Below are 16302 nucleotides of genomic sequence, written 5' to 3' on the forward strand. Positions count from 1 at the left end.
TGCTCAATTCCTTACAGTCTCTTTAAGGAACGCTTAGACCTCAATTTCCCAACTTCTTTTAATTTACTTGGGGTTTTCCATGAATATCTGAATCTAGCAAGTCAGAAATTGTTAAGCATAGTCAAGACATTAACTTATTCCTTAGTTTTAACAATTCTATGAGAAGCGTTTTTTTTTAAATCTCTTTTAGAACTCTGTTTTACAGAGCTAATAATTACTTTAATTGCTTTCCAGATGAGTACTTTCATTTCTGACATAGAAAAGCAAATGTCTTCTAATCATCTTATTTGTTTTAATACTAAGCAGAATTTTGAATAGGTAGAAGATATCCCAAAAAGGAAAGATAGAAGATACTAGATTGCTTCATTAAAATTGTTACTCATTAGGAATCACTCATTGGGTTGTATAAGTATCTTTCTAGCTTTCTGATAATAATAATTACATTAACAACAGGAATGACTACTGCTTTTTCCCCTACATAGTCCATAGTTTAGTGACTTGTGATTATGGTCCATCATTCTAGTAAACAATAAAATTTATTTGTCTTTAGCTTCTTGTGGTTGCTGTAAAAACTATGGAAGATTTGAGATTTCCATTGTTACTACTGAGAAACTTACAAGGAAAAAAATATCAATTTATATTTTCTTGGATGCTTTTTAAAGAATTTTTGGCCCTGAAATCATCACACAACAACCTTTCTAAATTCTAAGATGGCAAGCACAATTGTTAATGTTCAGTAGTTAGCATTTTAATATTCAGAAATATATTTTATGTAGTATATTTTTTATCCTTTGCAATACACTGGGGCCCCTTGTATAACTAATGCTATACAACTTAAAACATAGTTTGAGTATTTTATTTTATTTTTATTTTTTGAGACAGTGTCTCATTCTGTTGCCCAGGCTGGAGTATAGTGGTATCATCATAGCTCACTGCAACCTCAAACTCCCAGGCTTGAGCAATCCTTCTGCCTTAGCCTCCTTAGTAGCTGGGGCTACAGGCATGTGCTAACATGCCCAGCTAATTTTTCTATTTTTCATAGAGACAAAGTCTCACTGTCTTGCTCAGGCTGGTCTTGAACTCCTGGCCGCAAGTGATGATCCTCCCACCTCGGCCTCCTAGCGTGCTAGGAATTACAGGCATGAGCTACTGTGTGCACATCTAGTTTAAATATCTTAAATGATTTCGACATAGGCAATAATATCTTACTTAATATCTCACTTATATTTAATCAGTAATCTTTAAATGAGGATATAAACACAAAAACAGATATGAGCAATGCCGTATTTCTCTTTATGGCATAGTAGTTAATGCTATTTTTAACGTTATCAGAAATGAATTTCCATGTCAGGAATATAGAACAGAAATTCCGAATACAGTAGCAAGTCGGATCCAGGAGAAAGTCCAAATAGCGAGTAAATTTATGAAATGCTGCTAAGCTCACTAAGAAATGGTTGTAAAAGAAATGCCACCGTCGAGCAAATACTGAGGGGTGTTCCACTCGTACATAAACTGAGCATGGGAGGCGGTGTGGACGGGCTAACCCACAGCACCTAAGGGGTGGGTTGGCGTGGGAGAGGGGGAGATGGGGGAAAGCTGGGGTGCATTCGAATCTTGTCTGTGTGTTTTCTTAGATTGCAGTCACTGATTTATTTTTTGAGACAGAGTCTCACTCTGTTGCCCGAGCCAGAGTGCCGTGGCGTCAGCCTAGCTCACAGCAACCTCCAACTCCTGGGCTCAAGCGATCCTCCTTCCTCAGCCTCCCGAGTAGCTGGGACTACAGGCATGTGCCACCATGCCTAGCTAATTTTTTAAATATATTTTTAGTTGGCCAATTAATTCGTTTCTATTTATAGTAGAGACGGGGTCTCACTCTTGCTCAGGCTAGTTTCGAACTCCTGACCTTGAGCGATCCTCCCGCCTAGGCCTCCAAGAATGCTAGGATTACAGGCATGAGCCTTAGTCACAGATTTTTATGAGAAATGTAATTAAAAACCCTTCGATCCTAGTTTCCAGTGGATTTTTATCTACTTGATAAAAATTTTCTTAATTGACATGCTGAAGAATACTTCCATGCAAAATGACATCCTAGTCTCTGAAGTTCAAATGGAAATAGATGTTACACTTCTCATTGTGTATCCATAGTTCCTTAATACTTACTTTCTTTTTTTCCCCTCACTGTAGCCAGTGACCCTTGGAAAGCATGTTCATTCGAGGTTATTTTAACTTTCAGGAACTGGTTTCCCAAGTAACGTGAACAGTAAAATCTTTAGTTGTTTCATAATACGTGATTAACATGAGTTTGTAGTTAATAAACTATTAACTGTCTTTTTCAAATGCAAATAATGAAAAATTTACTAGCCTTAATTGTGGTCACTGAAGTCTAGCATGGTGCTCACATTTCAAAAGTATTTTGATTCTGTGGCTTATTCACCAGTTCTTGCCCTCTGGTCTTCTTCTATTTTTCTACAGTATAACAAGATCTTGATTTTAAGTGATAATTAGTACTCTACAGTAGGGTGGTTTATCTCTTTGAACAAATTTGTAGTCTCCAATCTTCTGTCCATATGACTCTAATCTCAGACCTTATTAAAAAGAGCCTTAAGGCCTGGCACGGTGGCTCACACCTGTTATCCTAGCACTCTGGGAGGCCGAGGAGGGAGGCTCAAGGTCAGGAGTTCGAAACCAGCCTTAGCAAGAGCGAGACCCCACCTCTACTATAAATAGAAAGAAATTAATTGGCCAACTAATATATATAGAAAAAATTAGCCAGGCATGGTGGCCCATGCCTGTAGTCCAGCTACTCGGAAGGCTAAGGCAGGAGGATCGCTTGAGGCCAGGAGTTGGAGGTTGCTGTGAGCTAGGCTGACGCCACGGCACTCTAGCTGGGGCAACAGAGTGAGACTCTGTCTCAAAAAAAAAAAAAAAAAACAATCTTAAAAGTCAGAGATACAGATTATATGGAGGTGTTTTATGGGTAGGTTATATGATATTTTACTGTGATTATTAACTACACGGTAATGGCGCTATATTGATGATATTACATGAATAAAGAAATCCTATTATTTCTCCTTCAGGAACTTGTAATTTTAGAATAAATGAACAGCCAATTCAGAATAACAATTTTCTTTTCCTCTCTGTTTTTCTTGTAATTTTGATGAGGGTGGAGAAAGATGATATTTAGGTAACACAGTTTTTGATTTTACCTTTAAATATCATGTGGGAAATTTTAGTGTTTTTAATTCAGGTCAGATGATGTCTCCGTGTATATTAAAGGTTTCAGGCTGTGAGAAAGAAGTTTGTGACAGAATTGAAAGAACTGCGACAGAAGGAACAGAGCCCACACGTGGTACAAAGCGTTATCAGCTTAATAATGGGAATGAAGTTTTTTCGAGTAAAAATGTATCCTGTAGAAGATTTCGAAGCATCATTTCAGTTTATGCAGGTGAAATAACTTCTCCGTGATTGTAAACAGAGTTAGCCTATCCCATCTTGCTCTTTATGACTTTTTAAAAAGAATCAAAATACGCATAAACCAATGGCATCATCATTAATTTCTTATTCCAAGTGTTAAATTGTCGCATGTGTGGATTGACTTTAGCTTTTTTTTTTTTTTTTGATCTGAAGATGCATTGATTGACCTTAGTTTTTTTTGATGAAAGGGCAGAGTGTTCACAAAATTAACGTGATATTACAAATTCTTTAACCTTTTTCTTTTTTTTGTTAACCAAAGTATACCTTTTTCCTTTCAAGGAATGTGCTCAGTATTTCTTAGAAGTAAAAGATAAAGATATAAAACATGCACTTGCTGGTTTATTTGTGGAGATTCTTATCCCTGTAGCTGCTGTGAGTATATTTTATTTTAATACGATTTATGTGTTGTATACGAACCTTACAACCTTATACTTCCATTTCTTCCCTGAAAACTATCTCTTGCAGTGACTTGGGGCCGTGGGAGGGCTCATCTCATTTGTTTCCCAGTACTTGGGTGTTACTTTCTTTTGTCGACTGGTGTACAGTGTTTTGCAGATCATTTTATATATTTTGTTGGTTGGTTCAGATGGTAGCATAAATCCAGCCCCCTCTACTCTAATCTGGGCTAGGAATGGAAGTTCATTACATTCTTTTTATTGAGGTTTTATTCTATCCAAAATTTCATAAAATGAAGATATTTATTATTATATGTTAAGAGATAGAATGGTTTGGGCTTTCATATTTAAACATTGGATTCACTGGCTTGCGACCTGTGTATTTGTATGAATTGGTTTGCATGTTTCGAAAAGGGGAACAGACAATTGTAAGAAAAGCGAAGCCTTTAAAATATTGACAGTGATTCAATGTGTGTTTTGCTTTACCTGTCTTGCATATTTCCTTAAAGGTGAAATTTTGAAAAATTCATTTTTAGTGGGGACAGACAGAAGTCACGGACTAAAGGTTTGCAAGTAGTTTGAGTCAGATAGCTCCTCATGCCAGTTTTTAGCCATGTGAATTGGGCTCATTTTATCAAAAAGAAAACAGGCTGCTGTCTATAAAACCATGTCAATTCTAGTCTATTGTCATTAGTACATGCACTTCGGTTTCTTTTTCTAGAAGTGGTTTGAATTACTGCTCACCTATCCCACATTGTCATTTGCACTTCTTCCCTTTGTCTGATAATCTGTTTTTCATAGAAATCTAAAGGTTTTAGTTTTTAAGGAAATTCATCAAAAGGAGTAGGTTTTGGGAAGAGAGAGAAACCTTTTTTTTTTTTTTTGAGACAGAGTCTCGCTCTGTCACCCAGGCTAGAGTGAGTGCCGTGGCGTCAGCCTAGCTCACAGCAACCTCAAACTCCTGGGCTCAAGCGATCCTCCTGCCTCAGCCTCCCAAGTAGCTGGGGCTACAGGCATGCGCCACCATGCCCGGCTAATTTTTTCTATCTATTTTTAGTTGGCCAATTAATTTCTTTCTATTTTTTAGTATAGAGAGGGTTTCACTCTTTTTGTTGTTGTTGTTATTGTTGAGTTTTTCCCTACGGGCCCGTTCTGTGTGCTCCACTGGGCATGGAGAATTTTGCTCTTACAGCAGCTGTTCCAGACTGTGCAGTCATTATTCCAGACTTTTCCAGAATGTTCCAGACTGTTCCGGACTGTACAGGTTTACTTGCCTGTATCTGCCCTAATTCGCTCAGGATAGGGACCGGGTTTACCTTATGTGCTTGATACTTAGTGTTTGGCGAGTTCTAATACTTAAGTGAGAATCCCAGTGAATTATTAACTAATTTCAAACCTTCCAGAACGTTCCTGCAACCCTTGTGTAGCTCAGCGTTTGTAATCGTTTTCATCGTTTGCACCCTGTCTTTCCCTAGGCTGTTAAGAATGAAGTGAATGTTCCCTGTTTGAAAAATTTTGTGGAGATGCTCTACCAGACTACTTTTGAACTGAGCTCCAGAAAGAAGCATTCGTTGGTATGAAGATGCCTTTCGAAACCTTTCCTTATCCCCCTGACAGCTTTAGTAACTGATTTACGGATCCGGTGGAGGTTTAAGAGAACTGCAAGGTCGGAAATTGGACAGTCCCCAAAGTGTGACACAAGGGCACATGTTACATGTGTATTTTTCTCTTGCTTTGCTTTATACTTTCAAAATTTTACTAGCTCTGCATTTGATGGGTTATCAGATTTCCTCTTGGGTAGGCATGGGTCGCTTAATGGCAGGGATTTGCTCTGGGAATTGTGTTGTCAGGCAGCTTAATCCATGAGTGAGCGTCACAGGGTATATTTACATATACCTAGAGGTACAGCTTAGTAGACACCTAGGCTATCTGGTATAATCTATTGCTCCTAGACTACAAATTTTATAAGTGTGTTACTGTAGTGAATACTGCAGGCAACTGTAACACAGTGGTGTGTGTGTGTGTGTGTGTGTGTGTGTGTGTATCTAAACATATAAGCATAGAAAAGGTACAATAAAAATATAATTTTAGGCCAGGCGTGGTTGCTCCCGCCTGTAATCCTAGCTCTCTGGGAGGCCGAGGCGGGCTAATTGCCCGAGGTCAGGAGTTCGAAACCAACCTGAGCAAGAGCGAGACCCTGTCTCTACTATAAATAGAAAGAAATTAATTGGCCAACTAATATATCTAGAAAAAAAAAATGAGCCGGGCATGGTGGCGCATGCCTGTAGTCCCAGCTACTCTGGAGGCTGAGGCAGGAGGATCGCTTGAGCCCAGGAGTTGGAGGTTGCTGTGAGCTAGGCTGACATCATGGCACTCTAGCCCAGGTAACGGAGCGAGACTCTGACTCAACAAAAAATAAATAAAAATAAAACATATAATTTTAGGGGACCACCATAGTACATGTGGTCCATCATTGACTGAAATGTCATCATGTATTTACCTGGCTGTATTTACTTGTCTTGACAAGTGCTTTAAATTATGTATTATAATATGAGAGAGATTTCATGTAGACTTATATTAAAGCATAAATTGTTTCACATCATGATAGGTTGTATTCTGAACTATCAGATTTTGAGCAACCATTTTCTTGTCTAATTACATTTTTTCTATTTAGAGATTAAATGCAAGTTTTTCTTTTTCTTTTTTTTTGAGACAGAGTCTCACTCTGTTGCCTGTGCTAGAGTGCCGTGGCGTCAGCCTAGCTCACAGCAACCTCAAACTCCTGGGCTCAAGCGATCCTCCTGCCTCAGCCTCCCGAGTAGCTGGGACTACAGGCATGCATCAACGTGCCCTGCTAATTTTTTCTATTTTTAGTTGTTTGGACTATTTCTTTCTATTTATGGTAGACACGGGGGCTCGTTCTTGCTCAGGCTGCTCTCAAACTCCTTAGCTCAAGCGATCCTCCTGCCTCAGCCTCCCAGATTGCTAGGATTATAGGCGTGAGCCACCATGCCTGGCCTAAAGGCCATTTTTTTCCACTTAACCATCCACTTGACATAATATATATGGTTTGGAGAATTGGGCCCATGGTTGACCATCTAAACTAGAGATGTAGTGATAATAAACACTGATCGTGGCAGCCATTGGACTAAGTGTTTTGCGTTCTTTGTCGTATTCTAAGCCTCACGGCCCCATAGGATATTGTGATTTTTGTCCTCTACTTTATGTATTTGGAAAGAGAGGCTTAGAGCACTAAATGCAGCCTCTCTAAGTCACCCACTTGGGAACTAGAAGGCCAGTCTGCCCTCTGACCCCAGAGCTTACGTTGACAGTCACAGTCATAGCGTGTTCTAACTCAGGGAGGTAGGATGGTTCAAGAAAATTTTCCCTTTGTAATTCTTTGTTACATTGTTTTATAAGTTCATATTTCTTAATGCAAATGGGAAAACTGTGTAATAGATTTTCTTTTTTTTTTTTTTGAGACAGAGTCTCGCTTTGTTGCCCAGGCTAGAGTGAGTGCCGTGGCGTCAGCCTAGCTCACAGCAACCTCCAACTCCTGGCCTCAAGCGATCCTCCTGCCTCAGCCTCCCGAGTAGCTGTGACTACAGGCATGCGCCACCACGCCCGGCTAATTTTTTTATATATATATTAGTTGGCCAATTAATTTCTTTCTATTTATAGTAGAGACGGGGTCTTGCTCTTGCTCAGGCTGGTTTCGAACTCCTGACCTCGAGCAATCCGCCCGCCTCGGCCTCCCAGAGAGCTAGGATTACAGGCGTGAGCCACCGCGCCCGGCCTAGATTTTCTGTATGTTTGTTTCTGTGCTTGTTTTGCAAGTCCAGTGCTTTTCCATGAAAATTTTTAATTCTCTCTTTTCTCTGTCTCCTGTAGGCTTTGTATCCACTAATCACCTGCCTTTTATGTGTCAGTCAGAAACAGTTTTTTTTAAATAACTGGCATATTTTCCTACAGAACTGTTTGTCACATTTAAAGGTAAGACATAATCACATTTCTGACCTGTCAATACTGACCGTGATATATTTATTTATGCATATAAATTGGACAGCCTAAAATAACATTTTTATTACTATTGATACACTTGAGTAATACATGACTACATTTTTCTTTTTATATGATAGATACTTTGTTTCTTCTCTAGGGTAATCATGTATAAATATGAATAAAGTTTTGTTGGAAAATTTCATTTGTCCTAATGAATGCAAACGTATAATACATTTTTAACGAATCTTATTTATATGATCTTAGATTTAAGAATATGTAATAAATAAATTCTTTTAGGATTGCAGAGTATATTGCTTAATCTCACACAACCTTCCAGGTACTTATTCCGTGTTTTGAGAAAACTCAGTAATGTTGGCTCAAGCCAAAGCAATATGAAAAAAGCTCTGACGACAAAATAATCACTGAAATCACATTTTATGTAAGTGAGCCCAGGCAAGAGGCAAAGTCTGGAACTGGATCCACACGATGTAAAAAACTCCCGAAGTGATTCTGACTTGAATGAAGGGAATCCTTGTTACTAACACTGTTTGGCGTGTCCATGTTCAGTCAGTTCATGGTACTAAAAATAAAACCGTCAGGGGTGGAAGGATTATTTTCTTCCCAGTCTCCCCTCTGCCAGCAGGATGCTCTTTTCTTCGTTGGCTAGGAACACAGTTCTGACTCCAAATGTGGGCATGACCCTCATGTGCAGGGCATGTGAAAGCTTGATTTGAATATTCTTTTTGACATATTGTTAGATGAATCTATTTGAATATTTGTTTATGAGTTATAGAAACATCGCAAACATGACGTTCCATTTCCTGGCATTCCTCTAAGGTAGATTTGAGACTGAAAACCTTATGCTTTTGAAGATAGTGCAACTGAGGCACAGATTTATAAAATGACTTGTCTCTCTGGCCATGCAGCTTGTTGTGGTATTGGGAGAAATAGAACTGGTTCTTTTTTGTCTTTGAAAAACATTTTTGTTTCTTTTCTTCCTAGATAAATATTGGTATTATTCATATTTGGATGAGAATTTTATATCTATATATATATATACACACACACACACACACCTCCTTTGCTTTATTTATGAAAATTCCTAGGACCAAATCAAGCTGATTAAGCTCTTTATATCATGCAACCGAGGAAATCCATTTTATTCAATTAATTACATTAATACTTTTTATTTAATTAATACATTTTATTTAATTAATTACATCAATACATTATACTTATTTCTGTCCTTATTTTGATAATTCTTACAGATATAGGTACTACAAGAAAAATTGGTCATTTTCTGGATAGTATTTTTTTTATACTCTTGAGTAAAATATTTTTAAGACATGCATTTAATTGTTTCTGGAAGATAGCTTGGTTTCATAACAGTTCATGCTTTTCTGTTGCTTGTTGGAATTTTTTTTATATATATATATATGTTTTCACCTAACATATTTGCAATACTTTCGCAGTACCTTAACTTTTTTTTTTTTTGTCTTAAGGCTTATATTTTAAATGCCCTGTTTTCTTTGACCCCATTACTTCCTGTTAAATATGTCTGGCATATTGTTCGTTTTCATTAGTGGCTGTGCGAATCTGCCAGGCTGAAGGGAGATGAGAGCCACTTAGCTAGCTGGAATATTTGGAACATAGTTGTCTTGGCCATTAACCCTTAACTTACATTAAGGCTCTATTCAGCAGAAATTTTATGAATTGGCTTCCGTTTCTTAAGTCTTAGAGGATGTGGCTGTTCTGAATAGTTGAGGTAAGGAGTTTGAACATGCAAGGAAGGGCTATGCCAGTTATCTGTCGTAAGAATTTTTTTATGCGTAGGAAAAATTGGTCCAAAATAAAGGACTTGCCTACTTTATTTTGAGATTCCAGTAATTTCTTGATAGCAAAATAAATCTAAAACAATTTTCCATTTATGAGGTCCACTACTTCTTATGACTGATTTTTTATTGATTTTTACTGGATGCTATATTCTCTAATACCGTATTTCGTTTGATTGCCACTGTATCTGAGGCTGGAAGAAATTAAGTATCCCATGTTTAGAGATGTAGTAAATGACAGAGGTACATTTGTGTCTAGGTTCATGCAGTTTTATAAGTGGTTCCTCTGGCCTGCTAGCTTACCTTTGAATATACTATATATAAGGGTTGTTTATGTACTGGATTTTTTCTTCTTCTTTTTTTAAGAGATGAGTTATCTTTGTTGCCCACCTGGAGTGCAGTGGTGTGGTCATAGAATACTGCAGCCTCAATTTCCTGGGCTTAAGCGATCTTCCCGCCTCAGCCTCCCAAGTGGCTGGGATTACAGGCATGTGCCACCAGGACTAGTTAATTTTTCTTTTCTTCTTTTTATGTTTTTTTTTTTTTTTTTTTTTTTTTTTTTTTTTTTTGAGACAAGATCTCACTATGTTGCCCAGGCCAGTCTCGAACTCCTGGCCCCAAGTGATCCTCCTGCCTCAGCCTTCTGAGTTGCTGGATTGCAGGCGTGAATCTGGATTGCTGAATATTTCAAGAATATTTTTTCAGAAAATATTTTGGCTATAATTCTGGGATATTAAAGTCATTATTTTCCCGAGCCATAAGAATAAATGTGAATTTCAACGTGCTTTAAGATACTGCACATATGAAGTTACCATGCCAATTTTTTAAGTTGATGGCTGTGACTTGGGCTTTAAGCCTATATGCCCATAAATAGCAAGTAAAAGAGTGTCTATTTTCACTGAAAAGTTAAATCCTTTATTTTTGTCCCAAACAGAATTTGGTCGTTTCCCATTTCTTTGTATCCACTTAGGTGCTTATGTTAAAAGTGATTTTAAAATTTGTGAAGAATTATTAAAGAGAGATAGGTGAATGATAAGAGAAAATATTATGCAAAAAATAATTTGGAGATCCTTCCCCACCCCCTACAGTCTATGCTTATTTTCTTTTAAAAATTTAAAGAACTTTAAAATTAGGGAGTCAAAATTGTAACTGTTTTTCTCTTAGTTTGAGTATTGTAGGTATATCCAGTGATGCCCAAATTGTGGGATTTTTTTTTTTCTTAGTATTTCTGGCCACTGTCTTGGAAAATTCAAATTTCTTCTAAATAGAGACCTTGGTGAAGAGCTGTCTTGTTTTGTGCTTATTTTCATCTAACATGCATGTGCTGCATCTCATGTTTATGTTTGCTGTCTTACATTGCTTTATTTAGATGCCATCTAACAACAGTATCAGAAAACAAATAGAAACCCTCCAGGTGAGTCGTGTTGACGTTACGAACTGAAATATTGCTTTATTTCTGTTAAGCCTGGCATTTGTTTTTTTTTTCCCTTTACCATGGTTGCATTGCACGTCTAATGTATTTATTTGACCTTGCTTATAGTATCGTAAAAAAAGAGTAACACAGCAGGAATAAAAGTCTTCAGAAGGTTTAAAATAAATGTGGCTCAAAGGAGATGAATTTTAAGAGGTAGAAGAGATCCTAAATGCTGATTCATCACCAAAATTCACAATTTTTAAAAATATTCTGTTTAGGCTGGGGGTAGCGGCGCATGCCTGTAGTCCCAGCTACCCAGGAGGCTGAGGCAGGAGGATCGCTTGAGCCCAGAAATTTGAGATTCCAGTGAGCTATGATTGGGCCACATCACTCTAGCCTGAGTGACAGAGGGAGACCCTATCTCTGAAAAAATTAATTTAGTTTTTAAATTAAATATTCTGTCTAATTTCCATCATTTAGCTGTTATAAATGAAAATGTTGCAAATAAGTTTCCAATGAAATTAAAAAGATAGTAGCCTAGATTTTTAATACAATTTTTATGAATGAATTTTTAAAACTTATCCTATTGGTTTGGGTTTTCAGCATCATTTTTTTGGGTATACAGTAGAAAAAAGGGAAGAAACATATGAAAATGATTGTTGCCAAAGATCATATTTGACTCACATATCAAAACTTCGTTATATATTAATGTCATTAGATCTTTTATGTAATAATCTGATTATTCAAATTAGACCAAAATGTAATGGGGGAAATTATATCTCTTTGTTTAAGGCTCATATCAATTTAGGATAGTTTTATTATTCATACATATATATACATATATATATATATATATATATATAGTAGTGACCAGAAAACATAATTAATAATTGATTTCTATCATTTGTCATCTGGCTTTCTTGGCATTGTGCCAACGCCAGTTTTGTAAAATAGCAATCCATCTTGGCACATTTGAAAATCAATCATGCCAGATAACCTCATCACTTAAGATCATTCAAATACTTTTATAGTTAATCATTTATGAGAACAGTTTTTATGTAAAAGAGAACTTAAATATTTTCAATGTATCATTTGTATTAATATTTAAAAAATATAATTTATTCGTGTGAAAGTAGTATCTGATGTGTGCATAAAAACCTAATGGAACTTTTTTTAAAAAAAAAGACTTTATTATTTTAAGAGCAGTTTTAGGTTCACAGCAAACTTGAGAGGAAGGCATGGAGATTTCCCATAGAGACCCCCCCACCCTGCCACACGCCTGGTCTCCCCATTATTAGTATTCTCCACCAGAGTCAAGCATTTGTTACAATTTTCTTTTTTTTCTTTTAGACAGAGTCTCACTCTGTTGCTAGAGTGCTGTGGCGTCAGCCTAGCTCACAGCAGCCTCCAACTCCTGGGCTCAAGCGATCCTCCTGCCTCAGCCTCCCGAGTAGCTGGGACTACAGGCATGCGCCACCATGCCCGGCTCATTTTTTCTATATATTTTTAGTTGGCCAATTACTTTCTTTCTATTTATAGTAGAGACAGGGGTCTTTCTCTTGCTCAGGCTGGTTTCGAACTCCTGACCTTGAGCGATCCTCCTGCCTCGGCCTCCCAGAGTGCTGGGATGACAGGCGTGAGCCACCGTGCCATTTGTTAACAATTGATGAGCCTATATTGATACATTCTTATCACCCAAAGCCGACAGTTTACATTAAGGTTCACTCTAGGTGTTCAACATTCTATGGGTTTGGACAAATGTATAATGACGTACATCTGCCATTATAGTATCACATAGAGTGTTCTCACTACTCTAAAAATTCTCTGTTGCCTATTCATCTCTCCCTACCTTCCCAACCCCTGGCTGACCTCATATTTTGATATCTGGTCTCTAGGATTGGAATGATAGGAAGGAAAGTTAGGTTTTCTTAAAGGCATTACTACCAAAAGCTTGGTTGTTACATTATGATACATTATAAGATACTTTAGTTACATTATATGATACTTTAGTTACATTAGAACAAATACATTAGAAAATTACTTTGGGAATATGTTTGAAATTTGGGATCATTGTGGATCTGGCAGTGGAGAGGTAGGATCAAGGCTCAGACTATAACCAGCAGAGTGATTGACCTTTCCAGTCTTAATCATATCAAACTTTCATCTAGATAGATGTGTAAAAATTATACTTTTTAGTGGGTAAGTCTTTTTAAAGAACATAATTGTCTTTTTGCATTGCTTTTAGTCATATGTAATAGATGTCCGTTATTCTATTTCTTAAGAAAACATAAAATAGAATGGCTAAATTACTTAATGTTTACAAAACCACCTTTTGCCAGTTGCTATTTATAAAATAATTATTTAACGATAAGAAACCCGCCTAACCAAAATTTTTTTAAATGTAAATTTATAGCAATCAGTGCATCCTACAACCAAATTTTTTTTAAAGTGTAAATTTACAGCAATCAATGCACCCTACAACCAGTCAACAGATGTATGTAAAAAGAGTTTCTCCTGATAAGGGAGATTATGGGCTATATTTTTCACAATTGACAGTTACATCTCATTACTCAAGTGTGGTCATTGGAGAGCCGTATTTTTTGTAACAGGAGGAATGAAGATAAAAGTTTGCTGATCAGATTTGTGATTGAAATGGAATAACTTTCTGATTCTAAATAATACTTTAAATAATGTTCTGATTCTAAGTCAAAATGAAAGATATAACACTTAACACTCAGTGAACGTTTAACACGTGCCAGGCACTGGTCCAAGGGCCTTACAGATACTGACTTTCTTGATCCGTGAGGTGGGCACCATATGGTTTCCATTTTGGCGAGGAGAAAAAATTGTAGCTTGGAGTGATGTAATAATCGCCAAGGGTGGAGCTTAGATTTAATCCTAGCTCCTAATACCAGAGCTCATGATCTCAACCCTACTTTTCCATATTCTCTCCACTCAATGTTTGCATTATTTTATAAATGCAAATAATAATATCATTTAATGTTCTAAATTTTAACTGTGTTGTGGATGGGCTATCAATGAATTATACCAAAAATTAGTAATTCTTTTCCAGTCCTTTCAATATTATAGTGTGGACTATTTATTATCAGGTAAGTTGGTATGTGTATAATTTTGGAGTCCTTAGAAATATTAATATAATGCTTATGTTTTAGTATTTTGGGGGGTAGGGGAGAACAAGGAAGGGCTCAGAATTTCCATATTAATGGTTACTTTTGAGCCCATCTGTACTTACCATATATCAAATATGTACCTACGTATTTAAACCTGTTTTACATTGAATACAAAAACGAAAGTTGGAGGCTTTCGGTTGTTAACAGAGAATGTATTTGATCTTAAATGATTGCAAGTATTTTAATAAGTCTATTTTTATTCTCTTTTGTTTTTTAAACAGAATAAAGACCCTAAAATGTCTCGAGTTGCACTGGAATCTTTGTATAGATTGTTGTGGGTTTATGTAATTAGAATAAAATGTGAAAGCAACACTGTAACTCAAAGGTGAGTACCCTTTTTTTTTTTTTATAAAAGTGCATTTAAGATAAAATGTTTCAAAAGCCACATTAGTGGAATTTTAGTAAACATCATAAATACTTGGGAAGGCATATGAATTCTTTTGATACCTTATGAAGAATAGGAAGAAGTTTTTAACTAATATGCTGTTAATGTGATAACCTCATTGTGACTAAATCTCTGTTCCCTGTAGTCGTCTCATGAGCATAGTGTCAGCACTTTTTCCAAAAGGCTCGCGCAGCGTGGTTCCCCGTGACACGCCTCTCAATATATTTGTGAAGATTATCCAGTTCATTGCTCAGGTGAGTCCTTCACCTCGTGATACACGTGTGTGTGCAAACTGCAAGAGTTATCTGTTGTAATAAGTTGCAGTTGGCCGGGCGTGGTGGCTCACGCCTGTCATCCTAGCACTCTGGGAGGCCAAGGCTGGAGGATCGCTCCAGGTCAGGAGTTCGAGACCAACCTGAGCAAGAGCGAGATCCCGTCTCTACTATAAATAGAAACAAATTAATTGGCCAACTAAAAACATATAGAAAAAATTAGCCGGGCATGGTGGCGCACGCCTGTAGTCCCAGCTACTCGGGAGGCTGAGGCAGGAGGATCGCTTGAGCCCAGGAGTTGGAGGTTGCTGTGAGCGAGGCTGACACCACGGCACTCTAGCCAGGACAACAGAGTGAGACTCTGTCTCAAAAAAAATAAATAAATAAAATAAATAAAAAATAAGTTGGAGCTTTAAAATTTTTATAAATCTAAAAACATAAAGTATGTGTTAAGTAGCGAAAAACAAAAGTATTCTTTAGAAGTAACAAATGATGCTAATGATTTCGTGACAAAGTAAGTTTAAATGGTTAATCTATGCAGGGGCCCTCAAACTTTTTAAACCAGGGGGCCAGTTCACTGTCCCTCAGGACGTTGGAGGGCTGGACTATAGTTTAAAAAAAAAAAAACTATGAGCCGGGCGCGGTGGCTCATGCCTGTAATCCTAGCACTCTGGGAGGCTGAGGCGGGAGGATTGCTCGAGGTCAGGAGTTCAAAACCAGCCTGAGCAAGCGTGAGACCCTGTCTCTACTATAAATAGAAAGAAATTAATTGGCCAACTAATATATATATATAAAATTAGCTGGGCATGGTGACGCATGCCTGTAGTCCCAGCTACTTGGGAGGCTGAGGCAGGAGGATCGCTTGAGCCCAGGAGATTGAGGTTGCTGTGAGCTAGGCTGACACCATGGCACTCACTCTAGTGAATTTTTTCTAGAATTGTACTTTCTTGGATTGATCACTTCATTCCAAGACTCCATTAAAACTATCAAACTCCTTAAACATCAGTTAATATTATTATTTAACTTTTTCCCCCCATTGGAGATTTCTTTCCTGGAGTCCTAGTCTTCCCAACCCAGTATGAACTCACTGTTCTCTCAGTCCGCTGTTTGGCTGTTGTCTTAGGATTCCTCTAGTTCCCATTCTTGGATTAATTTCACTTAGATTTTGCATATGATTTTGGTGAATGAATGTTTGGAATTTTTGTCCTCTTAGTTTGGGTATTAAACATATCATTTGATAATTAAATAATAGAATTCATAATCATATGTTTAAACCTTCATTCATGTGCATTTTGCTTGTATTCATCTCGATTTATGAACTTTTTATAGGCACAAAC

General features: G+C 37.2%; 1 protein-coding gene across 7 annotated transcripts in view; it reads left to right on the top strand.

The window, feature by feature from the left end:
* FRYL (FRY like transcription coactivator) overlaps positions 1-16302 on the top strand; it is a 234853-nt gene that overhangs the window by 117726 nt on the left and 100825 nt on the right. For 5 of the 7 annotated variants that reach the window (XR_012915093.1, XM_075997948.1, XM_075997951.1 and 2 more), the window contains exons 10-16: positions 3277-3445; positions 3754-3846; positions 5345-5443; positions 7761-7862; positions 11073-11117; positions 14530-14633; positions 14839-14947. Coding sequence is in view for 6 of the 7 variants with exons in the window: in XM_075997948.1 (XP_075854063.1) it covers positions 3277-3445; positions 3754-3846; positions 5345-5443; positions 7761-7862; positions 11073-11117; positions 14530-14633; positions 14839-14947 (721 nt within the window). In the remaining variant the exon portion in view is untranslated. The remainder of the gene's footprint in view (positions 1-3276; positions 3446-3753; positions 3847-5344; positions 5444-7760; positions 7863-11072; positions 11118-14529; positions 14634-14838; positions 14948-16302) is intronic. The other 2 variants (XM_075997952.1, XM_075997954.1) reach the window with 1 other exon arrangement.

The sequence above is a fragment of the Microcebus murinus genome, chromosome 26, assembly GCF_040939455.1.
Source record: "Microcebus murinus isolate Inina chromosome 26, M.murinus_Inina_mat1.0, whole genome shotgun sequence".
NCBI lineage: Eukaryota > Metazoa > Chordata > Mammalia > Primates > Cheirogaleidae > Microcebus > Microcebus murinus.